General features: G+C 39.6%; 3 protein-coding genes and 1 long non-coding RNA gene across 6 annotated transcripts in view; 2 read left to right on the top strand and 2 right to left on the bottom strand.

Annotated features, from left to right (window-relative positions):
* On the top strand, positions 1–4150 carry neil3 (nei-like DNA glycosylase 3). Of its 3 annotated transcripts, none has more exons than XM_046850270.1 (10): positions 1–363; positions 778–893; positions 1325–1459; positions 1564–1777; positions 2372–2446; positions 2596–2762; positions 2858–3027; positions 3161–3518; positions 3605–3752; positions 3837–4150. In XM_046850270.1, the coding sequence occupies exons 1-10, from the start codon at positions 10–12 to the stop codon at positions 3984–3986; spliced, it is 1887 nt and encodes a 628-aa protein (XP_046706226.1). In that variant the 5' UTR covers positions 1–9; the 3' UTR covers positions 3987–4150. The 3 variants fall into 3 exon arrangements, with proteins under 3 accessions (XP_046706226.1, XP_046706227.1, XP_046706225.1); XM_046850271.1 differs by having other exon boundaries at positions 2–363; positions 1564–1588; positions 3602–3752; XM_046850269.1 differs by having other exon boundaries at positions 2–363; positions 3602–3752.
* Positions 1918–2976, bottom strand: LOC124386430. Its single transcript, XR_006925920.1, has 2 exons — positions 2836–2976; positions 1918–2746 (listed from the first exon to the last, which is right to left on the bottom strand). It is a non-coding gene; the product is annotated as an uncharacterized LOC124386430 (long non-coding RNA).
* aga (aspartylglucosaminidase) lies at positions 4127–8989 on the bottom strand. Its single transcript, XM_046850272.1, has 9 exons — positions 8714–8989; positions 8353–8506; positions 8165–8277; positions 7804–7916; positions 7604–7712; positions 7435–7510; positions 7059–7166; positions 6716–6849; positions 4127–4434 (listed from the first exon to the last, which is right to left on the bottom strand). Exons 1-9 carry the CDS (start codon positions 8859–8861, stop codon positions 4334–4336), a joined length of 1056 nt encoding a protein of 351 aa, XP_046706228.1. The 5' UTR covers positions 8862–8989; the 3' UTR covers positions 4127–4333.
* An 11611-nt stretch (positions 8990–20600) lies between these two features.
* Positions 20601–22535, top strand: part of si:dkey-237h12.3 (teneurin-3) — a 100551-nt gene continuing 98616 nt past the window's right edge. Inside the window, 1 exon segment of the mRNA XM_046849368.1 lies at positions 20601–20716. The gene's annotated coding sequence lies outside the window, so the exon portion shown is untranslated.

Here is a 22535-nt window from a genome sequence, read left to right as displayed (position 1 = left end):
TCACTGCGCATGCGCGGATTTCCTCCGCTTGGCGGGTTGTTTGAACTCAGTTCCGGGTTTAAACACGCGGATTTTACCCTCTGTTTATATCAGAGACACACGAGACAGGAGGAGACAGGAGGAGACAGAGAAGGACAGAGAGAAGGAGAGAGGGGCAGAGAGAGCAAAAGAGAGAAGGAGAGAAAAGGAGAGAGGGAGAGAGAGCAAGAGAAAGAAGGAGACAGATTGAGAGAAAAGGAGACAGAGGGAGAGAGAAGGAGAGGAAAGGAGATGGTGGAAGGACCGGGTTGCACACTAAACGGGGAGAAAATCAGCTCCAGAGTGAAGAAAGGCCAGAAAGTTCTCCAGATAACTGGAACCGGGGTGAGTGTGTGTGTGTGTGTGTGTGTGTGTGTGTGTGTGTGTGTGTGTGTGTGTGTGTGTGTGTGTGGTTCAGAACCCTGCACCTAATAGAGCAGCTCTAGAAAATAAATAACTTCTAGAATAGAAACCAAATGGATCGGCTCTAATACCCCCAAATAATACATGGGTTCTGATTCTAGAACTAAATAGTGCAGCTCTAGAACCCTGAACCCACCGGATGGATCAGTTCTAGAACCCTGACTCTGAGAAACCTGAAACAAAAATAATCAGTCAGTTCTAGAATCTGAACCTAATGGAGCAGCTCTAGAACCATGACCCTCTGGAGGAACAGTTCTAAAATAGCGACAGTGATACTGTAACTTCATCAGACCAAAGTGTGTAGAAATCTGTGTGTGTGTGTGTGTGTGTGTACAGAACCATGGTGCTGGAGCTCAGGGAGATGTGTTTGGGTGTTTTGGAGGTTGTGAGTACACTGGAGTGCAGACTCTGGGTAAAGAACTCTTCCTGTACTTCGGAGGCCGAGCGTTGAGGTAAATCTGAGTTCTTCTGCAGCTTCAAGAGATTTTATTTCATGTTCTGTAACAAAAACATTTAATTTTGTTGGACTTTTGAGACGCTGTGTGAGTGAAATGCTGAATGTTTTCTCGTATACTGTATTGTGAGTTGTGTTTTTGTGTCATAGATCAGGAATGTTGTGTTAAACTAATAAAGTGAGACTTCCAGTAATTTACTTTAATAATAATAATAATAATAATAATAATCTTTTTATTTTTATGATTATTATTACACTATATGGAGAGTCTGGAGTATGAGCCCGTTACTGTAGCAACCATAACGTATCAGAGGGAACATCCTGATAAACATATTGTATATCAGTCATTCAGACCTTCTGACCAATCAGACTGAAGAACTTATTTACTCTCTTCTCCCGGCTCGTGTGTATCTGACGTGTCCGTGTCAGACTGCACTTCGGGATGGACGGATCGATGCGTATAAATGCAACGGAGAAAAGAGACAGCAGAGGAAATCCACCATCTGTCATCATCTCGCTGACTGAAGACACGCTGATGTTCTTCAGCACCACTGCGGAGATCCGGTACGTCCTCTTTATTACTGAGAACTAACAGAGTCAGCTGTTCACCTGCTGATCCTCAGAATGTGTGTGTGTGTGTGTGTGTGTGTGTGTGTGTGTGTGTGTAGATTCTCAGAGGACTGCAGTAAAAAGGTGTGTTTAATGGCACGTCTAGACGTGTGCTCTCCCAGCTTCAGTGTGTGTGCTGTGGTGGAGGCGGTGTGTAGAGAGAGCAGCCGAAGTGTGTGTGACGTTCTGCTGGATCAGTCAGTTCTACCTGGCGTCGGGAACATCATCAAGAACGAAGCACTTTTCCTCACTGCTCTAAATCCTGCAGTCAGGGTTTGAAAATAATAATAAATTAATAAATAATAATTAGAGGTCGACTGATACTGAGAGCAGGTTTCATCCAACCTGCTGATAAGCGAGTGATCTACTGAACGTTTAGATAGTGGATAGAAATAAATAAATAAACACTATACTGTAAAATAGTACTGATCTTTATTACAAAAATAAAAAGCGGTACTGAATCATGAGAATATGTTAAAGGATATAAATGTGAATTATATTAATTAATACTGAAGAAAATAAAAGTTCAAACTGAAACGAACAGTAAAAATCCAAATAAATAAAACCAGTTCCATCCATCCAAAATAAATTAAAGCCACCAACAAACAGCACGTGATATCAGTATCACTGTGTGTGAACCTTCAGCTGTTCCAGCAACCTGGAAAAACTATCGATATAGATTTTTGTCAGTAGGTCCAGCATTTAAATATCGGTGCCAATTAATCAGAAAACCGATAAATCGGTCGACCTGTAATAATAATAATAATAATAATAATAATAAATCCAGTTATTTAAGGATTAACATGTTTATAATTGATAATGTGCGTGATTAACGTGAGAAAATGGTGTGTGTGTGTGTGCGCGCAGGTGAATCAGCTGAAGGTGGAACTCGTCCAGCACCTGGTGAAAATGACTCGAGAATTCTCACTTCTCTTTTATCAGGTGATGTCATTTCCTGCCTGATCGAAGCTTTAATTATCACACTGTGATCTGTAAATAATTGAACACTGCAGCAGCGACTCGGGATTTTGTGACATTAACACTGGTAGAGTTTCTGATGCAGATCTTTAAACGCTTTTCTTCTCCGTCAGTGTCGTAAAAGGGGCGCGGCGCTCAGTAAGCACTGTAAGGTGTATAAGCGCTCCAGCTGTGGTCAATGCAGATGTGCCGTCACCACGTGTCGGTTGGGGAGCGATAACAGGATGACGTACTTCTGCTCACGCTGCCAGACTGAAGATCCATCTGAAATCGACATCAGGTGAGACTCGGTCAAAATGCCTCCTGATTGCTCAAGAGCTTTAAACACGCACACACACACACGTGATGCTCACGTGATGCTTTGTGGTGTTACAGTAAACTCCCTCCTCTGAACACTTTGCCACGGTGGACGAGTCAGAAATCCGTACAGGACGTCGACCAGGTCGCCACGAAAGAGGAAGAAGAGTGGTCATGTGACCTTTGCACGCTCATAAACCGACCAATTGTCAAGTTCTGTGAAGCGTGCATGAGTCCTCGACCTCCAGGTGAGTCTCCGAACAATCCAGACGAAAAATACCCACAAACCCTCAACCCTTAATATAACCAATCAGATATCAGTTCCCGCCCCCTTGTAACATTCCAACACAGACTGCAGTCGCTCTCTCTCTCTCTCTGCAGGTCATACAGATGCGGCGGTAAAGGATCCCTTCTTCACTGCACTTATCCGTTTCCCTCATAACACTTTTTCCAAACCACAGCAGGAAGTGAAGCTCCAATGCAGAGCGGCGTTCGGGAACACCACCCTCGTCCTGTCTGACCTTAGCCCCGCCCCCTCCACACCTCCGAGTCTCACTACCAACCGCAGGAGCAGTGCAGGGCCAGGGGGTGACTCCAACACTGCTGGGATTGGAACACAGCCCACAGGAGCTCTTATCTCCAAACGACCCTCTCCTGGATTTCCCAGCATTCCCAGCAAGAGGAGGAAGACTGAGAGCAAACATCTGACAGGAGGAGATCGAATCCAGTCTGCTTCAAGGTGACCAGATGTGTTTAAATCCCCTGTGGTGTGCACTACTCTGTTTTCTCTTCTTTTTTAAAACAGACCTGCTTTAATTTCAGCAGTGACACTACATCACTACCCACAATGCCTTGCTGCACCACACACCTCCGTCCCAGTGTCCTCCGAGTCGTCACTAAAGAGGGAGAGAACAAAGGCAGACACTTCTACACCTGCGCTCTTCCCCAGGGAGCACAGTGTAACTTCTTTCAGGTACAAAAAATATATAAAGAATTTTTATTTGTATAAAATCATTTTTGAGTTTTTAATGGATGTTTTTATCCCGTGTGGTATCAGTGGGCTGATCTGCACTTCCCCACGTGTCATCACGTGAAACGCACCCTGATGAGAACCGTCCTGAAACTGGGGCCGAATAACGGACGCCGCTTTTACGTCTGTCCTCTGAAACCCGGGAAACAGTGCGAGTTCTTCCAGTGGGCGGAGTAACGTTCCTCAGGAACCAATCAGCTGTTCACGTCACATGACATCACACACTGATTATTTACATACGCAAGAGCACGAATTTGGAAAAGAAACCCCGGAGCTGTGGAGCTGCTTTCTTCTGTTCAAAATGATAAACAATCTAATAAATTCAACTGATTTTAACTTCATTCATAAAATGTTTCTCTTTGTTTAGAAAAATCACTGAAATTTCACTGAAACATTTTTACATTTATATTCCTGAAATAAACACATTTTCCACTCAGTCTGAAAAAAAATTATATTCAAATATTAACATTTTGTAATTGTGTGTGTGTGTGTGTGTGTGTGTGTGTGTGTGTGTAAAATCAGTGTTAAACACAGTCGACTTTGTGTACTTGTGCTTTGTTGCTCTGTGGATTAAACACGGTGAAGGGAAACTGTGTGAAGCCGGAGATTTTATTACATGCTGCACCTTCAAAACACACACACACACACACACACACACACACACACACATTAATTAAACAATATAAACTGGAACAATCAAATACACTATATAAATATTCAGAATAATGATAAAAATTACTTTCATAAATGATATTATACAAACCAGATTCCAAAAGTTGGGGCACTGAACAAATAGTGAATAAAAACAGAATGAATGATGTGGAAGTTTCACATTTCAATATTTTATTCAGAACACAACATAGACGACATCTCACATGTTTACACTGAGAAAATGTTTCATTTTAAGGGAAAAATAAGTTGATTTTAAATTTCATGGCATCAACACATCTGAAAAAGTAAAGACAAGGCCATGTCTCCACTGTGTGGCGTCCTCTCTTCTCTTTATAACAGTCTGTACACGTCTGGGGACTGAGGAGACAAGCTGCTCAAGTTTAGGAATAGGAATGTTCTCCCATTCTTGTCTAATACAGGCTTCTAGTTGCTCAACTGTCTCAGTTCTCATCATCTTCCTCTTTATGATGCACCAAATGTTTTCTCTGGGTGAAAGATCTGGACTGCAGGTGGACATTTCAGTACCCGGATTCTTCTTCTACACAGCCATGATGTTGTAATTGATGCAGTATGTGGTCTGTCATTGTCATGTTGGAAAATGCAAGGTCTTCCCTGAAAGAGACGACGTCTGGATGGGAGCATATGTTGTTCTAGAACTTGGATATACCTTTCAGCATTGATGATGCCTTTCCAGATGTGCAGCTGCCCATGCCACACACACTCATGCAACCCCATACCATCAGAGATGCAGGCTTCTGAACTGAGCGCTGAGAACAACTTGGGTTGTCCTTGTCCTCTTTAGTCCGGATGACATGGCGTCCCAGTTTTCCAAAAAGAACTTCAAATTTTGATTCGTCTGACCACAGAACAGTTTTCCACTTTGCCACAGTCCATTTTAAATGAGCCGTGGCCCAGAGAAAACACCTGAGCTTCTGGATCATGTTTAGATACGGCTTCTTTTTTGACCTATAGAGTTTTAGTCGGCGACGGCGAATGGCACGGTGGATTGTGTTCACCAACAATGTTTTCTGGAAGTTCTCCTGAGCCCATGTTGTGATTTCCATTACAGTAGCATTCCTGTATGTGATACAGTGGCGTCTAAGGGCCTGAAGATCACGAGCATCCAGTATGGTTTTTCGGCCGAGACCCTTACACACAGAGATTGTTCTAGATTCTCAGAATCTTTGGATGATATGATGCACTGTAGATGATGATGATTTTTCTCTGAGAAACTCTGAGAAAATTGGTGATCATCTGCCCATCTTCTGAGAGACACTGCCACTCTGAGAGACTCTTTTTATACACAATCATGTTGCCAGTTGATCTAATAAGTTGTAAATTGGTCCTCCAGCTGTTCCTTATATGTACATTTAACTTTTCCGGCCTCTTATTGCTGCCTGTCCCAACTTTTTTGGAATGTGTAGCTCTCATGAAATCCAAAATGAGACAATATTTGGCATGACATTTCAAAATGTCTCACTTTCAACATTTGATATTTTATCTATATTCTATTGTGAATAAAATATAAGTTTATGAGATTTGTAAATTATTGCATTCCTTTTTTATTCACAATGTGTACAGAGTCCCAACTTTATTGGAATCGGGTTTGTATTTAATTAATTAATTAATGGTTTTAGTTTAGAGTTTATTCATAAATAACACCAGAAAAACACCAAGTTTTCAATTAAATTAAATGTATTTATTAAATTGTTAATTTTGATTTAGAAAAAGTAAAAAAGTATAGAATATATAAGAAGTAATAATATAAAAGTATAAATATGTTTATTAAATTACATAATAATTTTTTATATAATTAAACAGGTGAGGAGACTAAATTTACTCATGTAATTTTTTTCCCGAATAATTTTATCATTATATAAAAATATATAATAGTCAATATTACACTCAAAGGCCAAAAGTTTGTGGACACCTGACCATAAGATTGGCGTGTGCTTCTTTTTGATCTTCGCATTCCACATTGACTCTTATAACATGTTCCACTCTTCTGGGAAGATGTTCCACTCTTTTTTTTTTTTAGTGTAGAGATTTGTGCTACATTTCACGCTCAGCACCAGAGACATTGTACACAATTGTGCACCTCTGAGTTTGTGTAAAAGTTTGGGGGGAAAAAACACAACATATAGTGAAGAAGTCAGGTGTCCCAATACTTTTGGCCATACAGTGTATGTGAAAATATCATTTCCAAAAAAAAGCAGCACAGCTTTAAAACTCACCGAATCCACCCGTGTTGTTGGCACAGATGATTGCCCCAAAGGCTTCTGGGTAATGTTTCTTGATCCTGTAGATGGCGGTTTGACAGGCGGCGGTGGGCTCGGTTCCTGACCTCATCAACTCCACCGCTAAAAAACTGTCACCCATCACACCATTACAGTCACTTCACTCTCCATCCGCCATGACACCTGACATTTATCATTCGTTTTCATTTCATTTCAATGTTGAACTTTAACTTCTCGTCTACACACGTTTATATTATACATAAAGCAAAATATCAGCTGTTTTAAATCTATTTATTTATGCCAATTACATAATATAATATTTGGATTTATAATCAGTTACCTGGGCAGGAAACGCATCATGAGGTCACCGTCCCCTGTCGCTGCAGCGCCCCCTACTGAACTGTCTGCATACGCTCCGGCTCCTGCTATTGGAGAATCTCCGACACGGCTGGAGAAACACAGAAACACACACACACACACACACACACACACACACACACACACACACACGTGGAAGCACAATTAATACAGTTGTGGTTTTGTGAGAAATGAAGCCAGAATTATGCAAACTTTATTTATGTAGTAAAAATTGGCTTCCATAATAATAATAATAATAATAATAATAATAATAATAATAAATATCTATGTTTAAAAAAAAATAAAAACATCTCAACAAAAGTCCAATCATTTCAAATAATTCCTTTTCTTTCTCTCACCCTGGAACTTTATAGGACGCTCCGTTGGTAGACGTTGCAGCAGCCAGCTGACCGCTTTGTCCAATCACAATCATACCTCATCAACCAGGAGAAACAAAAGAGTTTAAAACGATTCAGAGTGAGGTTTTTAATGTGCAGTAAATCAGGATAAATCTAATAATATCGGTACCGATGGTGTCGTGGGAGCGAAGGTTCAGGAATCCACGCTTCTGCCTCGGCTTCACTCCTGCTCGGGGTTTGTACGGACCACACGTCCCAGAAGGATCCGGAAAAACATTCTGGGGGTTTTATAAGTAAATATATTTTTATTAGTCCTGATTTTTACATCAATTATTCTCTTATCTGATTAGTACACTTTGGTTTGCTCACCTTCCTGTAGTTGGGTTGACATTTCTGACTCAGCCACTGTGTGAAAGTCTTCATCGAATCGTTAGTGGACAAACTTTCAGATTTGAAGCCCATGTCCTGAGCAAACGCTGAAGCTGCAGGAGGAAAAGAAGGATCTGTAATGGACGGGATGTTTGATCCGGAGAAGGAAACACTATTCTGTGTGATGTGTAAATAATGCACACACTTCTGCACCTTCCTCAATCCAGTTGTATTTATAAAACCTCTCGGTTCTGATCTTTTCACCTGGGTTTGTTCTTCATCTATTTATATCTGGAGCTTCATGAAATCTTCCACGACGTTCTATATGTAGTGTGTATGAATGAGCAGGAGAACATGTCACCTGATTCTCCCACTAAAAAGGTGTGCTGTGTGTGTTCCATCACGGCTCTGGCCACGCCCACTGCGTTCTTCACCCTCCTCAGATCTCCCACTGCTCCCACCTCCATCGTATCACTGAGGAGCACAAGCGTCGCTTTAGTGTGGCTGTGATTGACAGGATGGTCATGCCGCATGCCCCGCCCACTTTACCCGTTCATGATGAGAGCATCCAGTGTGGTTTCTCCTGTTTCATCAGGATGTCCACCGTAACCCACGCTGCCGTCACACTGCTCCTCTTCACACACACTACATCCTTTCTGTACGGCGTCCAGAGGAGATGCACCTGCCTGCAGGGCATACCACGCTGACCACAACACACACACACACACACACACACACACACACAGATACACACACACAGATACACACACACTAATCAATATGCAAGTGACGTCATCTGGAGACTTGCAGCTCCTTTCTGAAATCATGTTATATTCCCCCTGAAATAAATAAGAGACTGACCACGTGACCCAAAGTCACGTGGTCATGATTTCCACTTGACTCCACTCACCTGTGACGGTTGCGTTCTCGAAGCCCCACGTGTTTATCACCAGCGGTAAAATCGTTCCGTCTGCGGCGAGGAAAGAAACTAGAAACGCGTGTAAAAGTGTTTGAATCATGGCGGAAATCCTGAACTTCTCTACCCGAGTTATAAACATCAGCACTTCTCCATCGTGTCCTCACAACCCGCCTCTGTCACATGACTCAGTCACGTGACCGCCTTCTTGGAACGCAGCCCTCTAATACTGTTTAAATAAATCGCATCACAACATGTCGGAAATACTTCTAATACATTTGTATAAAATAATTTATTATTAAAAATATACCGTAAAAAAATGCATATTTATTGTGGACGCTTTTTAAAGATAGAAACCCTATCGCTATTTACTTCCGTGTTTGGTCACGCGACGTCGATCTTTGTGTTCTTCGTCGTTTTTTACAATGCGTTAGGGTTTTGTGGTCGCCACCTTCTGGTGATATTCAGTATCGCAACCAAGAACTTCTACTTCTTCTTCTGCTTCTTCTTCTTCCTCCTCTACTTCTTCTTCTTCTTCTTCCATTTACATTTAAGTTTGTGGTATTTAGCAGACGTCCGTGTCCAGAGTGAAGTATAAAAGTGCATTGAGTCTCATCAGTGAATAAATCTACACTGGTACACAAGATTACTTAAAATAAATCAGAACTACAACTCTTTTTTTTTTTAAACAAAGCAAACTTGGAAAGTGCTCATTAACGTGTTTCAGGAAGATGAAGGTCTTCAACTGTCACTTGAAGATAGTCAGGAACTCTGCTGTTCAAACATCTAGGGGAAGTTCATTCCACCACTTTGATGCCAGAACAGAGAAGAGCCTTGAAGTATACTTACCTCTCATTCTGAGAGAAGGTGGTACCAGTGCAGCAGTGCTGGAGGATCTCAGACAGCGTGGTGCAGTGCGAGATGTGATGAGGTCACTGAGGTAAGATGGTGCTGGTCCATTTTTGGTCTTGTAGGGAAACATCTGTGGACTATGATGTTTGTGGATGATATTGTGATTTGTGGTGAGAGTAGGGAGCAGGTGGAGAAGATCCTGGAGAGGTGGAGGTACACGCTGGAGAGAAGGGGAATGAAAGTCAGTAGGAGTAAGACAGAGTACATGTGTGTGAATGAGAGAGAGGGCAGTGGAGTGATGCGGTTGCAGGGAGAAGAGGTGGAGAAGGTGGAGGAGTTCAGGTACCTGGGGTCAACAGTGCAGTAATGGAGAGTGTGTTAGAGAAGTGAAGAAAAGAGTGCAGGCAGGGTGGAGTGGGTGGAGAAGAGTGATAGCACTCTTGAAGTCGCTTTCAACGAGCCGCAGTCCAGACGGAACTGCATGGTGCTGAAGTGTGGAATGGGAGTCATGATGGTTCACTTTCAGGAACCTTCTCTGCTCCAAAACAACCCAAACCATTAAACTTCCACCTGCATGTGTGAGTGTCCCATTCGGACTCCACAGAACTTTTCTCCACTCGTTCACTCTTTAATTTTGTGTCGTTTACGCAGAAACAAAAGGAACCTGCACGTGTCTCAAAAACCATAAAACTCCAGGTGTTTTCACACTTCACGTGGTGGGCGGGGCTAGCTGTCACAAAAGCATTCGAATATCAGAAAATACACACAATTATTTATCTGTAGATGTTTTCATGATTAAAGTCGGAGTGGAAAAGAATAAAATACTGAAACGAAAACGTTTCCGAGCTGAAAATAATCTGTACTTTTCTCCTCTTTATTTGTGAGGAACAAAATGAGAGTCTGAGAGCGACTGAAACACCAGTCAGAATAAAAGAGTTTAAACATGTGGAGAAGCTGCAGGCACACACACACACACACACACACACACACACACACACACACGCTCTCCAAACAACAAGCAGACGACACGGAGGCGGAGAGAAAGTGCAGAGATATTGCGTTTTAGGTTTTTTAAATTATTCATGAAAGCGGTTTGAGTGATTTTTTATTCATGGCCTCAGTCCTACATTAACACACACACACACACACACACACACACACACACACACACACACACACATACACACACACACACATACACTCACAATGTGTGTGTGTGTGTGTGTGTGTGTGTGTGTGTGTGTGTGTGTGTGTGTGTGTGTGTGTGTGTGTGTGTGTGTGTGTGTGTGTGTGTGTGTGTGTGTTGTGTGTGTGTGTGTGTGTGTGTGTGTGTGTTCATCAGCATCTTCACATGGAAACATCTGAGTTCCAGATCTGATGGAAAGAACATCTCAGGATGTATGAAGAGAAACATCACATCTGCTTGCGACCTGTAAAATCAAAACAGTCGTATTAATGATGGAGGAAATTTCTGAGCTCTAAATGTTCATCATCATCATCATCATCATCATCACTCCCAATATCTCAAAATCATTCATAATATCATTATAGAGCAGAGAGATGCCTTCACCTGTCCTGCAGAACCTCCCAACCCTCATCTGAGGAGAGGAACAAGGTGATGGCTGATAACAAACAAACAAACAAACATACAAATAAATAAATAAATAAATAGTTAGATTTGATGTATAAAAAAGCAGAAAAATGTAATCAAAGATTGAAAGAGTTTAGGCAACAAACAAACAAACAAACAAACAAACAAACAAACCTGATGCAAAGAAAGAAAGAAAAACACACATCAGTAACTGTTCTGAGATAAAATCATGAAAGAAGGAGAAGCGTATAGTGCATGTAGATGAGGAGGAAAAAGCCGAGATATTTATCAATAAAAGAAAGTGTGAAATGTACAGAAATGGAGGATAAATAATCCCACAAGCCACAAAGAAAAAAACCAACTACAAAAACCCATAAAAGCTGTGATGTGGAACCAAGTGCTCGCTGTAACAGGAAACAAGCAGGACAATGAAAAGCGAGAACATGAAGAGACCAGGGAGAAATAATGCAAAAAAAGCTGTAAGGTTTTGAGAGGAAACAAACAAACAGACAAACAAATGCTAAGCAAACAAAAAAATGAATCTGAGTGTGAGAATAAAATCAAGGATGGAAACAAATCAACATGGATGTAGAATCTGAAGGAACCTGCTGCTGTTCCTCACAAACCACTGACAATCAGAGGTTCCTCAAAGAGCTTCTTGGATTGTTTTCTGATTTAAAAACCTGTAATAAATTATTTATAAACAAGTTTATAATTGATTAATAATTATGCAAATCAAATGTAAAATATTTATTTATGTAAATAGACTTATATCAAAGATGTTTTTATTGTTTTATTTTGTATTTGTTTTTTATTATGAATAAATAACTGCTGTAAACATTTATTGTTTTTAGGCTGATTGTAATACATTTTTATTGCAAAATCCTGTACATTTTTATTGTCTTAGAAAAAGTGTTAAATTGTATATTTAATGTTAATTCCCATTAAAAATACATTAAAATATAATAAGTGTTTATTATTACTAAATAAATATTTATTACCAAGAAAAATCCTTCTTATGAATGTATTTGTTATTTGCAATGTGTGTGTGTGTGTGTGTGTGTGTGTGTGTGTGTGTGTGTGTGTTTCCTCGCTAAGTCACGCTGGATTCCGAAATCGTTCCTCCCTCAGCGTCTGAACGGAGACGAACCCGACATGAGCGACGTATTTGTGCATAAACATGTAGTGTGCTTTTGATTACATGCTGATAGATTGTGTATGAGTGAGCATGAATGTGTGTGTGTGTGTGTGTGTGTGTGTGTGTGTGTGTGTGTGTGTGTGTGATTTCCATCTGAGCAGAGATTAGAGATTTCTCATTTCCACCTGAACAGCAGGAAATCTCCGAGCTTCAGCTTTCCAGGGCTTTGAATGTGGGATTGCGAGTCGAAGGTGAGAAAGTATTTTGATGTGAAACTCTTTGTGTTGGAGATTCGGCTTCAAGCGTGCTGATGGACGTGAAGGTGGCCTTGAGCTGCAGCAGCACCAGCAGAAGAAGAAGGAGAGGAAGGAGATCAGGAATTAAAGCATTGATCATGTACCTTCAACACGTCCACGTTGTCGCTACACGAACACGGTGGTACTTAATGACTTCCAGCGTCGTTCCTGTGACGCTGCACAAAGCAGATTTACATCCAATCAGTACAAACACTGAAACAGTAAACTACAGTGGAAAAGCTTTAACACACACACACACACACACACACACACACACACACACGAGATGAGGCTGAACATTAACGCGGCTGTGATGACCTTCAACTTCGCACCGACAACCGTGCTGATGTTCACCAACACTTTAACAGTTGGATCTGATCTCACTTCACATATCAGATCAATTCAACAGAGTTCCAACCTTTACTGAACTGAAAGCAGAGAGGAAACAGAGACACTGAGGCAGCTGAGAACTGGAGAACAAACAGACATGGAACTGCAGACCATCTGGAGTAACTGGAATAAGAGTTTAAGGACGAAGGAGAACTATCCATCATGAGATAAGAAGAGTGATGGAGACTCCAAAATCAAAATCTGCAGGGTGGGAAAGAGTGACAGATACAGAGGGAGAAGGAAATGAAAGAGGGAGAGAGAGAGAGGGGGGGTAGAATAATTATTTTCTTTCTTTCTTTCTTTCTTTCTTTCTTTCTGTCTTTCTTTCTTTTTCTTTCTTTCGTTTTTTTTTCCACTGTTCACACAACCCATCACACAACTCACACAACATATCACACTGTTCACACAACTCAAAAAAATCGGATCATAAACAGAATCTGGTCTTTACAGACTCCAGTGTTTTCTTGATTCCTGAACACTGTAATAATAATAAGCGAATGATGTCGGTATAAAATCACACGTTTAAAGTCACGGTTTCTGAGTGAAGTCAGAAGTGCAGCTCGAGTGTCTGAGATCTGAGGCGTGCAGTTTTGTCATGAACAATGAAGAGCAGAACTCCTGGTGCATCCCAAAGATCTATCACTTCAAACACCTCCTAGTGAAATGAGGAATACGAGAACAAAGAGAGAGATAGAGGAGAGAAAGAGAGAGCGAGAGAGAGAAACAGAAATAATAAAGAAAGAGGGATGTGTGGAGTAAGAAAGAGAAAACAGCTTACAGTGATATTTTAATAGTGAAGTGAAGACACAGACTTGGACACAGACACAGATTTAGATGTAGACACAGACAAAGATGCATTGGCAGATGCAGACACAGTCATAGACGTATACAAAGACACAGATGAAGACAGATACAGATTTAAACACAGATGAAGACACAGACTCAAAAACAAACTGATCATATCGATTGATTGTTTAAAGAAATTTTGTCAGATGTGATATTATGATTCATCTTCTTCTTCACCATCTTCCTCTTCTTCTTCTTCTTCTTCTTCTTCTTCTTCTTCTTCAATCCTCAAAGTTTGGAATAATAAAACTCTCATCGTCTTCATCGTCATCGTCACAATGACAGTAGGTGCACCTAAGTAATACTTCCCTTCTCCATTCAGATATCAGAGGAGGTGTGTGTGTGTGTGTGTGCGTGTGTGTGTATGTGTGCGTGTGTGTGCGTGTGTGTTTGTTTGAGTATGTTATGTACACTACTGAAGATGTAGCTGTGAATTGTTCCATTTCCAGGTACATTTCTCTCATTTACATTTACATTTACACACACACACACACACACACACACACACACACACACACACACACACACAAACACACACACACACTCACACACACAGGAAGTGACCAAAAATGAAATATACTGCTGTGTGTCAAGCAATTTACTAATAATTACAGAATAATTAAAAACAACTAACGAACTGTTTTACTTTTTATCCATTTATAGTTACATTGAATGTTTATGAAAGGAGTTTGTTCCTGTTGTCACGTTATAGCAGCGATAAACACTCATTTCCTGATCAGTGTCTCTTCAAGGTGTTTTAGTGTAAAGTTTGTATTATTGTTTTTAGAAATAATGTGAATTTGTCCATATTGTGCTGCAGGTTCAAGAGAACGTGTTGGGAGATCTTTACATTTTCTCCATTGAGCTGTGAATAAATGCTTTTTTCCCTGCATATTTTTATTATTATTATTTTGCTGAGTCTCGTCTCCTTCTGTCTCAGAATCATCACCGTTTCCATCTGAATAAATTTAATGTGTTTTATTTTCCCCCTGTGGCAGCAGATCAGATCTGTTCAGCTTCTGTTGCTTGCTGTAGTTCCTAAAGTCGGCGTCTGAGCGTGATGAGGAGCTGCGGCCGCGTGTTTCTGTGGGTTTTATATTGATTTTAGAGCCTGGTTTTCATCGGCTGCTTATGGAGAAACATGTGCTGCCACATTCTGCTATTTATCTCCTCGTCCCCATGACATCTGTTCAATCAGCCCCTTTTATTTTCCCAGAATTCCAGTAAAGAAGTTGTTGTGACTCACTGTGGACTTATTTGTTTTTTGTCTGATGAGCTTCGGATTTGTAAAACAATTTTGGAGAACGAGCGAAATTAATGAGCACAGACTCAAACTAACGCTGAGAAGTTAACATTACATATGATTCATGTTAGAAAAGCACTGTTGCTAGGCAACCAGGTAAATCATGCAGAACATAAACTTTAGCTAGCTGTTGGTTCTGGCTAGGACTTTAAGAACAGGAACTCAACAACAGAAAATTCGGTACAGGAACGTAAAGAACAGGAACTTTACCCAGAGACTTGACCCAGGAACTATACACAGGAACTTTACCCAGGAACTTATAAGACAGGAACTTTACACAGGGCCTTAAGAAAAGAAAAGTTTTTACAAAAAAATATTCAAGACTTTCAAGATCAGGTTTCCTCATGAGAACTCTGGTCCAGAACCTCCTGGTAGCTTAGAACAGATTTAGGAGAGTTCCTACCTCATTAGACTCGACCTTCAGGTTAGAGGTTTGTAGGAACCTCAGTTCTTATACATCACTAATTACAGCACTGAGGTTCACACACACTGATTTATTACCTGTGAAGCTGCACCACAGCGGTGTTTATATCACTGACCTTTATTATTTATTTTAAAGTTTGTGTGTGTGTGTGTGTGTGTGTGTGTGTGTGTGTGTGTGTGTGTGTGTGTGTGTGTGTGTGTGTGTGTATGCGTACACGATGGACAATATCAATGTACATCTCCATAATCGTTTGCTTTAGTGTAATTCATCAAACTGTGTGTGCAGCAGCATCGTGCTGTGATTTCCTCTAAAAGATCGATTCAGGGTGTGTGTGTGTGTGTGTGTGTGTGTGTGTGTGTGAGTGAGTGTGTGTGTTTAATAGATAATGAGATAATGCAGTTTAGAAGAGAATGAAGTAATGCACCACACACACACACACACACACACACACACACGTGATCCTTGATATACTCCTGATCGTTACCATTTTGTAGATTTAAATGGAGAACTATCAGGTTAATGCAAGTAAATGATGGGGTGCCACAAGGTTCAGTTCTAGGACCCCTGCTTTTTACAATAAACATGCTTCCCTTAGGAATTATTATTAGAAGGTATGGGATTAGCTTCCACTGTTACGCTGATAACACCAGCTATATATCTCATCAAAACCAGACAATACACTCAAATGGATAACTGAGTGTGTCAAAGAATTAAAAAACTGGATAACTTTCTATTTCTATTATTAAATTCTGAAGACAGAGATTTTGCTCATCAGCCCAAAAACCAGTATACAGAAGCTCCAGCATTCCAACCTGCATTTAGAAGGATGTTTTGTAACTACTAGTTCAACAGTAAACCTGGACGTTTCTTTTAGACTCCAACTTGTCCTTTAAAAATCATATCAACCAAGTTATAAAAACAGCTTCTTTAACCTAGTTGTCTATATCTAATGCAGAGAAGCTCATCCATGCATTCATGACCTCCAGACTGGACTACTGTAATGCATTACTAGGTGGATGTCCTGCTTCATTAATAAACAAGCTTCAGTTAGTTCAGAATGCAGCAGTCAGAGTTCTCACAAGGTCGAGAAAATATCAGCATATAACCCCGATCTTCTCATCTCTACACTGGAATAAAATTATTTAAAAATATTTGTATGTATATAAATATAATTATATAACATATAATATTAAAGGAACTATAAAAATAAGAGTAAATATGAATAAAAGTAAATCATGTTTGCTGGTTTAAAAGACATTTAATGCATTTGATAATAAAAACTTGTCAGATGTTAATAAGATATTAAAAATCACCCAAAAATTAGATCAGTGCAAAAGTTTTCACCCCCTTTCAGAATTTAATATAAATATTCTTCAGTATTTTTATCTTTACGTTTTTATATTTTGCCTCCAGCACTTTTTTCATCTCTAAACAGCTTTATTTCCATTCCAGGTTCCAGGGGATGCAAACTTTTACACTGGACTGTAATTGCAAATATTGAACATGGCCTGAGAAACACACACACACACACACACACACACACACACACACACACACACACACACACACACACACACACACACACAGATTCTGTTATCAGCACACGGCTCCCTCTAACGCTAAAAATATTAGAATGTGTGTATTAGATTATAGATCCATTACTCACACACACACACACACACACACACACACACACACACACACACACACACACACACTTCATTACATTGTGGTTGATTCTATAAGTGAACACATTGATGTTTATTTATTTATCGGTTCTGAAGGAAAGTGAGATTAAATTAATAATGATCACCTAAGAGAGAGAGAGAGAGAGAGAGAGAGAGAGAGAGAGAGAGAAATAGAAAGAGTGGTGAAAGAGAAAAAAGGAAAGAGAGAGTGAGGAAGGGACAAGGACACAATAAGGTGGCATCTATCTGCAGATATGTCTGGCTGACTCTCTCTCTCTCTCTCTCTCTCTCTCTCTATATATATATATATATATTTTTTTTTTTATTTCTTTCTTTGTCTCTTTTTTGGTCTCATCATCTGTCTTTTTTCTCCATCTCTCTTTGTATTTCTCTTTGTGTCCATCTTTCTCTCTTTCATTATTTGTGTCTCTTCATTCTTTTCAGTATGCCTTCCCCTCTCTCTCTCTCTCTCTCTCTCTCTCTATATATATATATATATATATATATATTTTTTTTCTTTCTTTCTTTCTTTCTTTGTCTCTTTTTGGTCTCATCATCTGTCTTTTTCTCCATCTCTTTGTATTTCTCTTTGTGTCCATCTTTCTCTCTTTCATTATTTGTGTCTCTTCATTCTTTTCAGTATGCCTTCTCTCTCTCTCTCTCTCTCTCTCTCTATTTCAGATATTTCAGATAAGTATAAGGAGTATGTGTAGGTAATTAACCTATTTTTTCTCCTTCTTTTCTTCTCTGGGAAGGACAGTGCGATAGAGTGATGAACGGATGGATGGAGTGATGGAAAGATGATCCCATGCTGTGTTCCTGTATTTCTCCATTTTTCCTCCTCCACTCTGTCGCATTTCTCTTTTATTTGAAAGAAAGCAGGTTCGATTTTCAGCATCTTTCTCTAATGTTGCATGAAAAATGACAGAAGGGTTCCACTTCCTGTCTGTGCAGGAAGTGGAACATTTCTTTATCCTTTTATCATTTCTTCTCTCATTCTTTATCTATGTCCTTATATGACTTCTTAGATAGAGGGATAGATCAATAGTGTGTGTAATGAGATATGGGAAAAGTTAAATGGATAGAACTGAGAGAGAGAGAGAGAGAGAGAGAGAGAGAGAGAAGAGAGAGAGAGAGAGAGAGAGAGAGAGAGAGAGAGAGAGAGAGATGGAGAGAGAGAGAGAGAGAGAGAGAGAGAGAGAGAGAGAGAGAGAGAGATGGAGAGAGAGAGAGAGAGAGAGAGAGAGAGAGAGAGAGAGAGAGAGAGAGAGAGAGAGAGAAGAGAGAGAGAGAGAGAGAGAGATGGAGGGAGAGAGAGAGAGGGAGATGGAGAGAGTGAGCGAGAGAGAGAGCGAGAGAGAGAGAGAGAGAGAGAGAGAGAGAGAGAGAGAGAGAGAGAGAGTAAATGCAGGATTAAATAGCAGGCAGTTTCCTTCGCTGTAAGAGCCGTCATCTCACACTCACTCATTTATCTTTCATATACTTTTCCCATCATGCATCAGTGGAAGAAGTGACTGAGGTGAAAAGAAAGGAGAGTAGAGAATAGAGGAGAGGAGAGGAGAAGGTAGGAGAGGAGAGGAAAATACAGGAGAGAAGAGGAAAAAGAATGAGAGGATGAGAGGAGTGGCAGAAAAGAGGAAAAGGTGGAGAGGAGAGGAGAGGAGAGGAAGAGAGAGTGATTGACTCAGGTTACAGCATTTGTTTACTGCAGTGAGAAGATTCATTAACATGTGAAGACAAACAAACATACAAACAACACAAACAAACATAAACAAAAACATGTAAATAAATATTTGTGATCAGTCGAACAGCAACTGAGTTAAATATACAGAATAAAAAAACATTTGTTTGTTGTTTACCATTTCAGTTTAGTTCTGTGTGTGTGTGTGTGTGTGTGTGTGTGTGTGTGTGTGTGTGTGTGTTTACTACTATTAAGTGATCATTAGAAAACAAACAGAAGTAGAAGAAGTTCTTGGTTTCTGAGGTTGTGGAGGTTCTCAGTAGAACCAGACATCAGGAGAGTTATGGATCAGAAAAGGTTCCAGTTGTAGTTATTCAAGGAACCTTCAGAACCTTCTCTTCTCTTCTCTTCTCTTCTCTTCTCTTCTCTTCTCTTCTCTTCTCTTCTCTCTTCTCTTCGAAGCGCAGTGATACACCGAGGTTCTCGTACTCTGGGTTGCCAGATTGGTGTCGATCCTTCAGCACTGATTCCTGTGTCTGTGGCTTGAGATGGATTTGATGTGCAGTTTCTGCTGGTTTATAGTTGGTGATCAATGAGAAGCTTCCAGAACACACATCTACACATGTACAAACATCAGCGTGTGTAATAGAGGACCTGAGATTCCCAAACACTGCTGCAGCAAGATGATGCTCTTGTACAAAAAGCAAGCTCCATGAAGACATGGTTGTTCGTGTGAAGGTTGGATTGAAAATAAGAAAAGTGTCCTGCAAGGGTCCTGACCTCCTAGAACTTCTTCAATAACCCCCTAATGTAGCTGAATAATTAGTCATCTCCATAACCAGACCACAAACTGTAGTAGAACAAACTTCCAGAAGAGAGCAGTGTGTGATATCAGCGAGGAGATTCAATCTGGAATGAGATGTGATAGATAGATAGATAGATAGATAGATAGATAGATAGATAGATAGATAGATAGATAGATAGATAGATAGATAGATAGATGCCATCATAATGATAAAGTAAATGTATAGTTTGTGTTGATGGACAGGAGAAACATCTGCTTAACTTTCAGACATTTGTAGATGTTGAGAACTTGTATGTGTGAAAATGAACCTGTAAGGTGTTAACATTTATTGTCTTGGTTCTTCTAGGAACCGAGAAGATAATTATAGGAAAATAATGACTGGGTGGAGTGAAGATGTGGAGTTACTGTTACCACCATCAGCAAGCGCACGTGTTTTATTCCTATTACACCAAAGCGATACTTTTTATCTGATTATAGTTACATGCAGTATAACGTGCATCATTCTTGTATAACAGCTGGAAACACATGTTCCTCACCAGCCTCTCTTTCTTCTCCTTCTTCCAGAGTGAGGTCTCCAGAGAAGAAGTGTAAACTCCTATGTCCTGAAGATGTCAGAAAACCTAAATTTACAGTTTTACCTCTGACTGTTACAAAATCCTGACACTGGAGACTCCTTCCCTACACATTTCCAGTAAACATCGTCATTGAAGCGTGTGTGCTGTACACGCGTTATAGAGAGGATGGAGGGGTTAGTTTATATCTGGCAACCCTATTCAGGATGGATTTGTGTGTGTTTGAGAGAGAGAGAGAGAGAGAGAGAGAGAGAGAGAGAGAAAGAAATCTGCAGCTGCACACACACACTGTAAATCCTCTCCTCTTCCTCCTCTTCACCTCTTCCTCCTCTTCACCTCTTCCTCCGCGCTGCTCGGTCAACTTTGGAAGTTTATTTCCGTCCAGAACCGCGATGGAGACGTGAAGTCGGGGTGAGTGTGTGTGTGTGTGTGTGTGTGTGTGTGTGTGTGTGTGTGTGTGTGTTATGTACGGCGAACGCGCGCGTGCAGCGTCTCTATTTTTCATTTTGTTCGCACCACGCTCACATCCCCGTCCGCAGGTCCTCAGCGCGCGAGCTGTGCAGCAGAGACAGCTTCTTCTCCACACACACACACTCACACACACACACACACTCTTACTTAATACAAAGATATAATAATAATAATAATAATAATTAAATGAAAACCCCGTGCGTGCGCGTGAGCCTCAGTAATGATGAGCACACAGATTATTGATTAACTGATTTATTGATTTATTGATTTATTGATTCCTTTTATAATGAATTTATGATTTACTGACACACTTGTTTTCAGCCACTTTGAGAACACACACTGTTTTATTTATCAGGCATCACAGGTCATTTATCCCAGTTGTGGGTTAGAAACAAGAAAAAATCTTCTTTCCTACACACACACACACACACACACACACACACACACACACACACACACACACACACTACATTTCATCATTGGATTCATAAAGGGACAAAAAACACTCTTTTACACATTAAATAAATCACAATGAAATAAATCACACTCTCCTGATTCTTTAAAATATATTATATAATTTTATATATAAATAAAATATGTATTACACATGCTCCAGATGTTATTTCAGTGGGGGAAGAAAGAGTAAGAAAGAGTAAGAGAGATAGAGAGAATATAACCCTTAGTAACATCGTTAAAAAATATAAATTATTGTCAGATTAAATATTGAAATAATTTTCTGTAAAACTGATCACGTTTCACTTCCCTTTTTAAAATGTAAACATCTGTAACATCAAAGCAGCCTGTTATCTGTTACATAAATCATGACATCATTCATAAATTTCACTTTTCATTCATTAGTTGAGAAAAAGTTTGAAATCATACACCTTGTATAGTGCATGAATATAGACATCACGAGTGTGTGTGTGTGTGTGTGTGTGTGTGTGTGTGTGTGTGTGTGTGTGTCACCTTTATGTTGGGTGTTTTCTTTACTGGATTTGAAGTCAAAACACAGACTGATGAATTAAACGAGTGTTTGGTATTAAAACAGGGTTTAAGTGTTGAATTTGGAGACGGATACAAAATTCATTATAAAGAGACGAGTAAAGAATAAAAAACTGAAAATTGCAGGTAAAATCACTAAATATTTAAATATTGACCTGTTATTATATCACTATTATTGTTATTAGTATCAGAATTTCTTTAATATTAATGTTCATAATTATACAAGTTATTATTAATTATAATATATAATTAAACATATTAAGAGTCATACAATATCTAAGTATATATATTTATAAATTATTATACATTTTTAAAAAATTATATATTTCATATTTCTTTTCATAGCTAATGTATTTGTGTTTTGATTATTGCATTTAATATATTTATATATTTGTAGTCAGTATTTGAGGGAATAAATCTGTTCTAACGCTGATTACAGCAGTTCTCTGGCAGTTTATTGTTGTTCTGAACATCAACGTTTAATAATGAGTTTTAATTATATAATAAATTATATATTTGTTATAAATTTATTATTCATTGTGACACAAGGTTATTTTTATTCTGATAATCTGCAGAAAGAAATTCACTCGATTTGAATAAACACAAAATCTGAAAAGGTCTGATTTCATGATGAACTTTTTCTCTGCAGTTTATTAGTATTAAAGGTGATTTTTATTCACTGCACGACTCGATTTTATTCCAGTTCGAGTTTCCTGAATGTGATTATAAAACACTTTCTTCTGCGTCTCGTTGCGTC

The sequence above is a fragment of the Silurus meridionalis genome, chromosome 5, assembly GCF_014805685.1.
Source record: "Silurus meridionalis isolate SWU-2019-XX chromosome 5, ASM1480568v1, whole genome shotgun sequence".
NCBI lineage: Eukaryota > Metazoa > Chordata > Actinopteri > Siluriformes > Siluridae > Silurus > Silurus meridionalis.
The sequence above is the reverse complement of the archived record's forward strand: the minus strand, read 5'-3'. Positions and strand labels throughout refer to the sequence as shown.

Excerpts from the sequence above, each read along its gene's own strand:
- neil3 (XM_046850269.1), top strand. The coding sequence starts at position 10 with ATGCGCGGATTTCCTCCGCTTGGCGGGTTGTTTGAACTCAGTTCCGGG. Across the intron at positions 1,778-2,371 it reads CTCTAAATCCTGCAGTCAGG|GTGAATCAGCTGAAGGTGGA; the intron begins GTTTGAAAATAA and ends GTGTGCGCGCAG. Across the intron at positions 3,519-3,601 it reads CGAATCCAGTCTGCTTCAAG|CAGTGACACTACATCACTAC; the intron begins GTGACCAGATGT and ends CTTTAATTTCAG.
- aga (XM_046850272.1), bottom strand. The coding sequence starts at position 8,861 with ATGTTTATAACTCGGGTAGAGAAGTTCAGGATTTCCGCCATGATTCAA. Across the intron at positions 8,278-8,352 it reads GATGCTCTCATCATGAACGG|TGATACGATGGAGGTGGGAG; the intron begins GTAAAGTGGGCG and ends TGTGCTCCTCAG. Across the intron at positions 4,435-6,715 it reads CAACAACACGGGTGGATTCG|GTGCAGCATGTAATAAAATC; the intron begins GTGAGTTTTAAA and ends TGTGTTTTGAAG.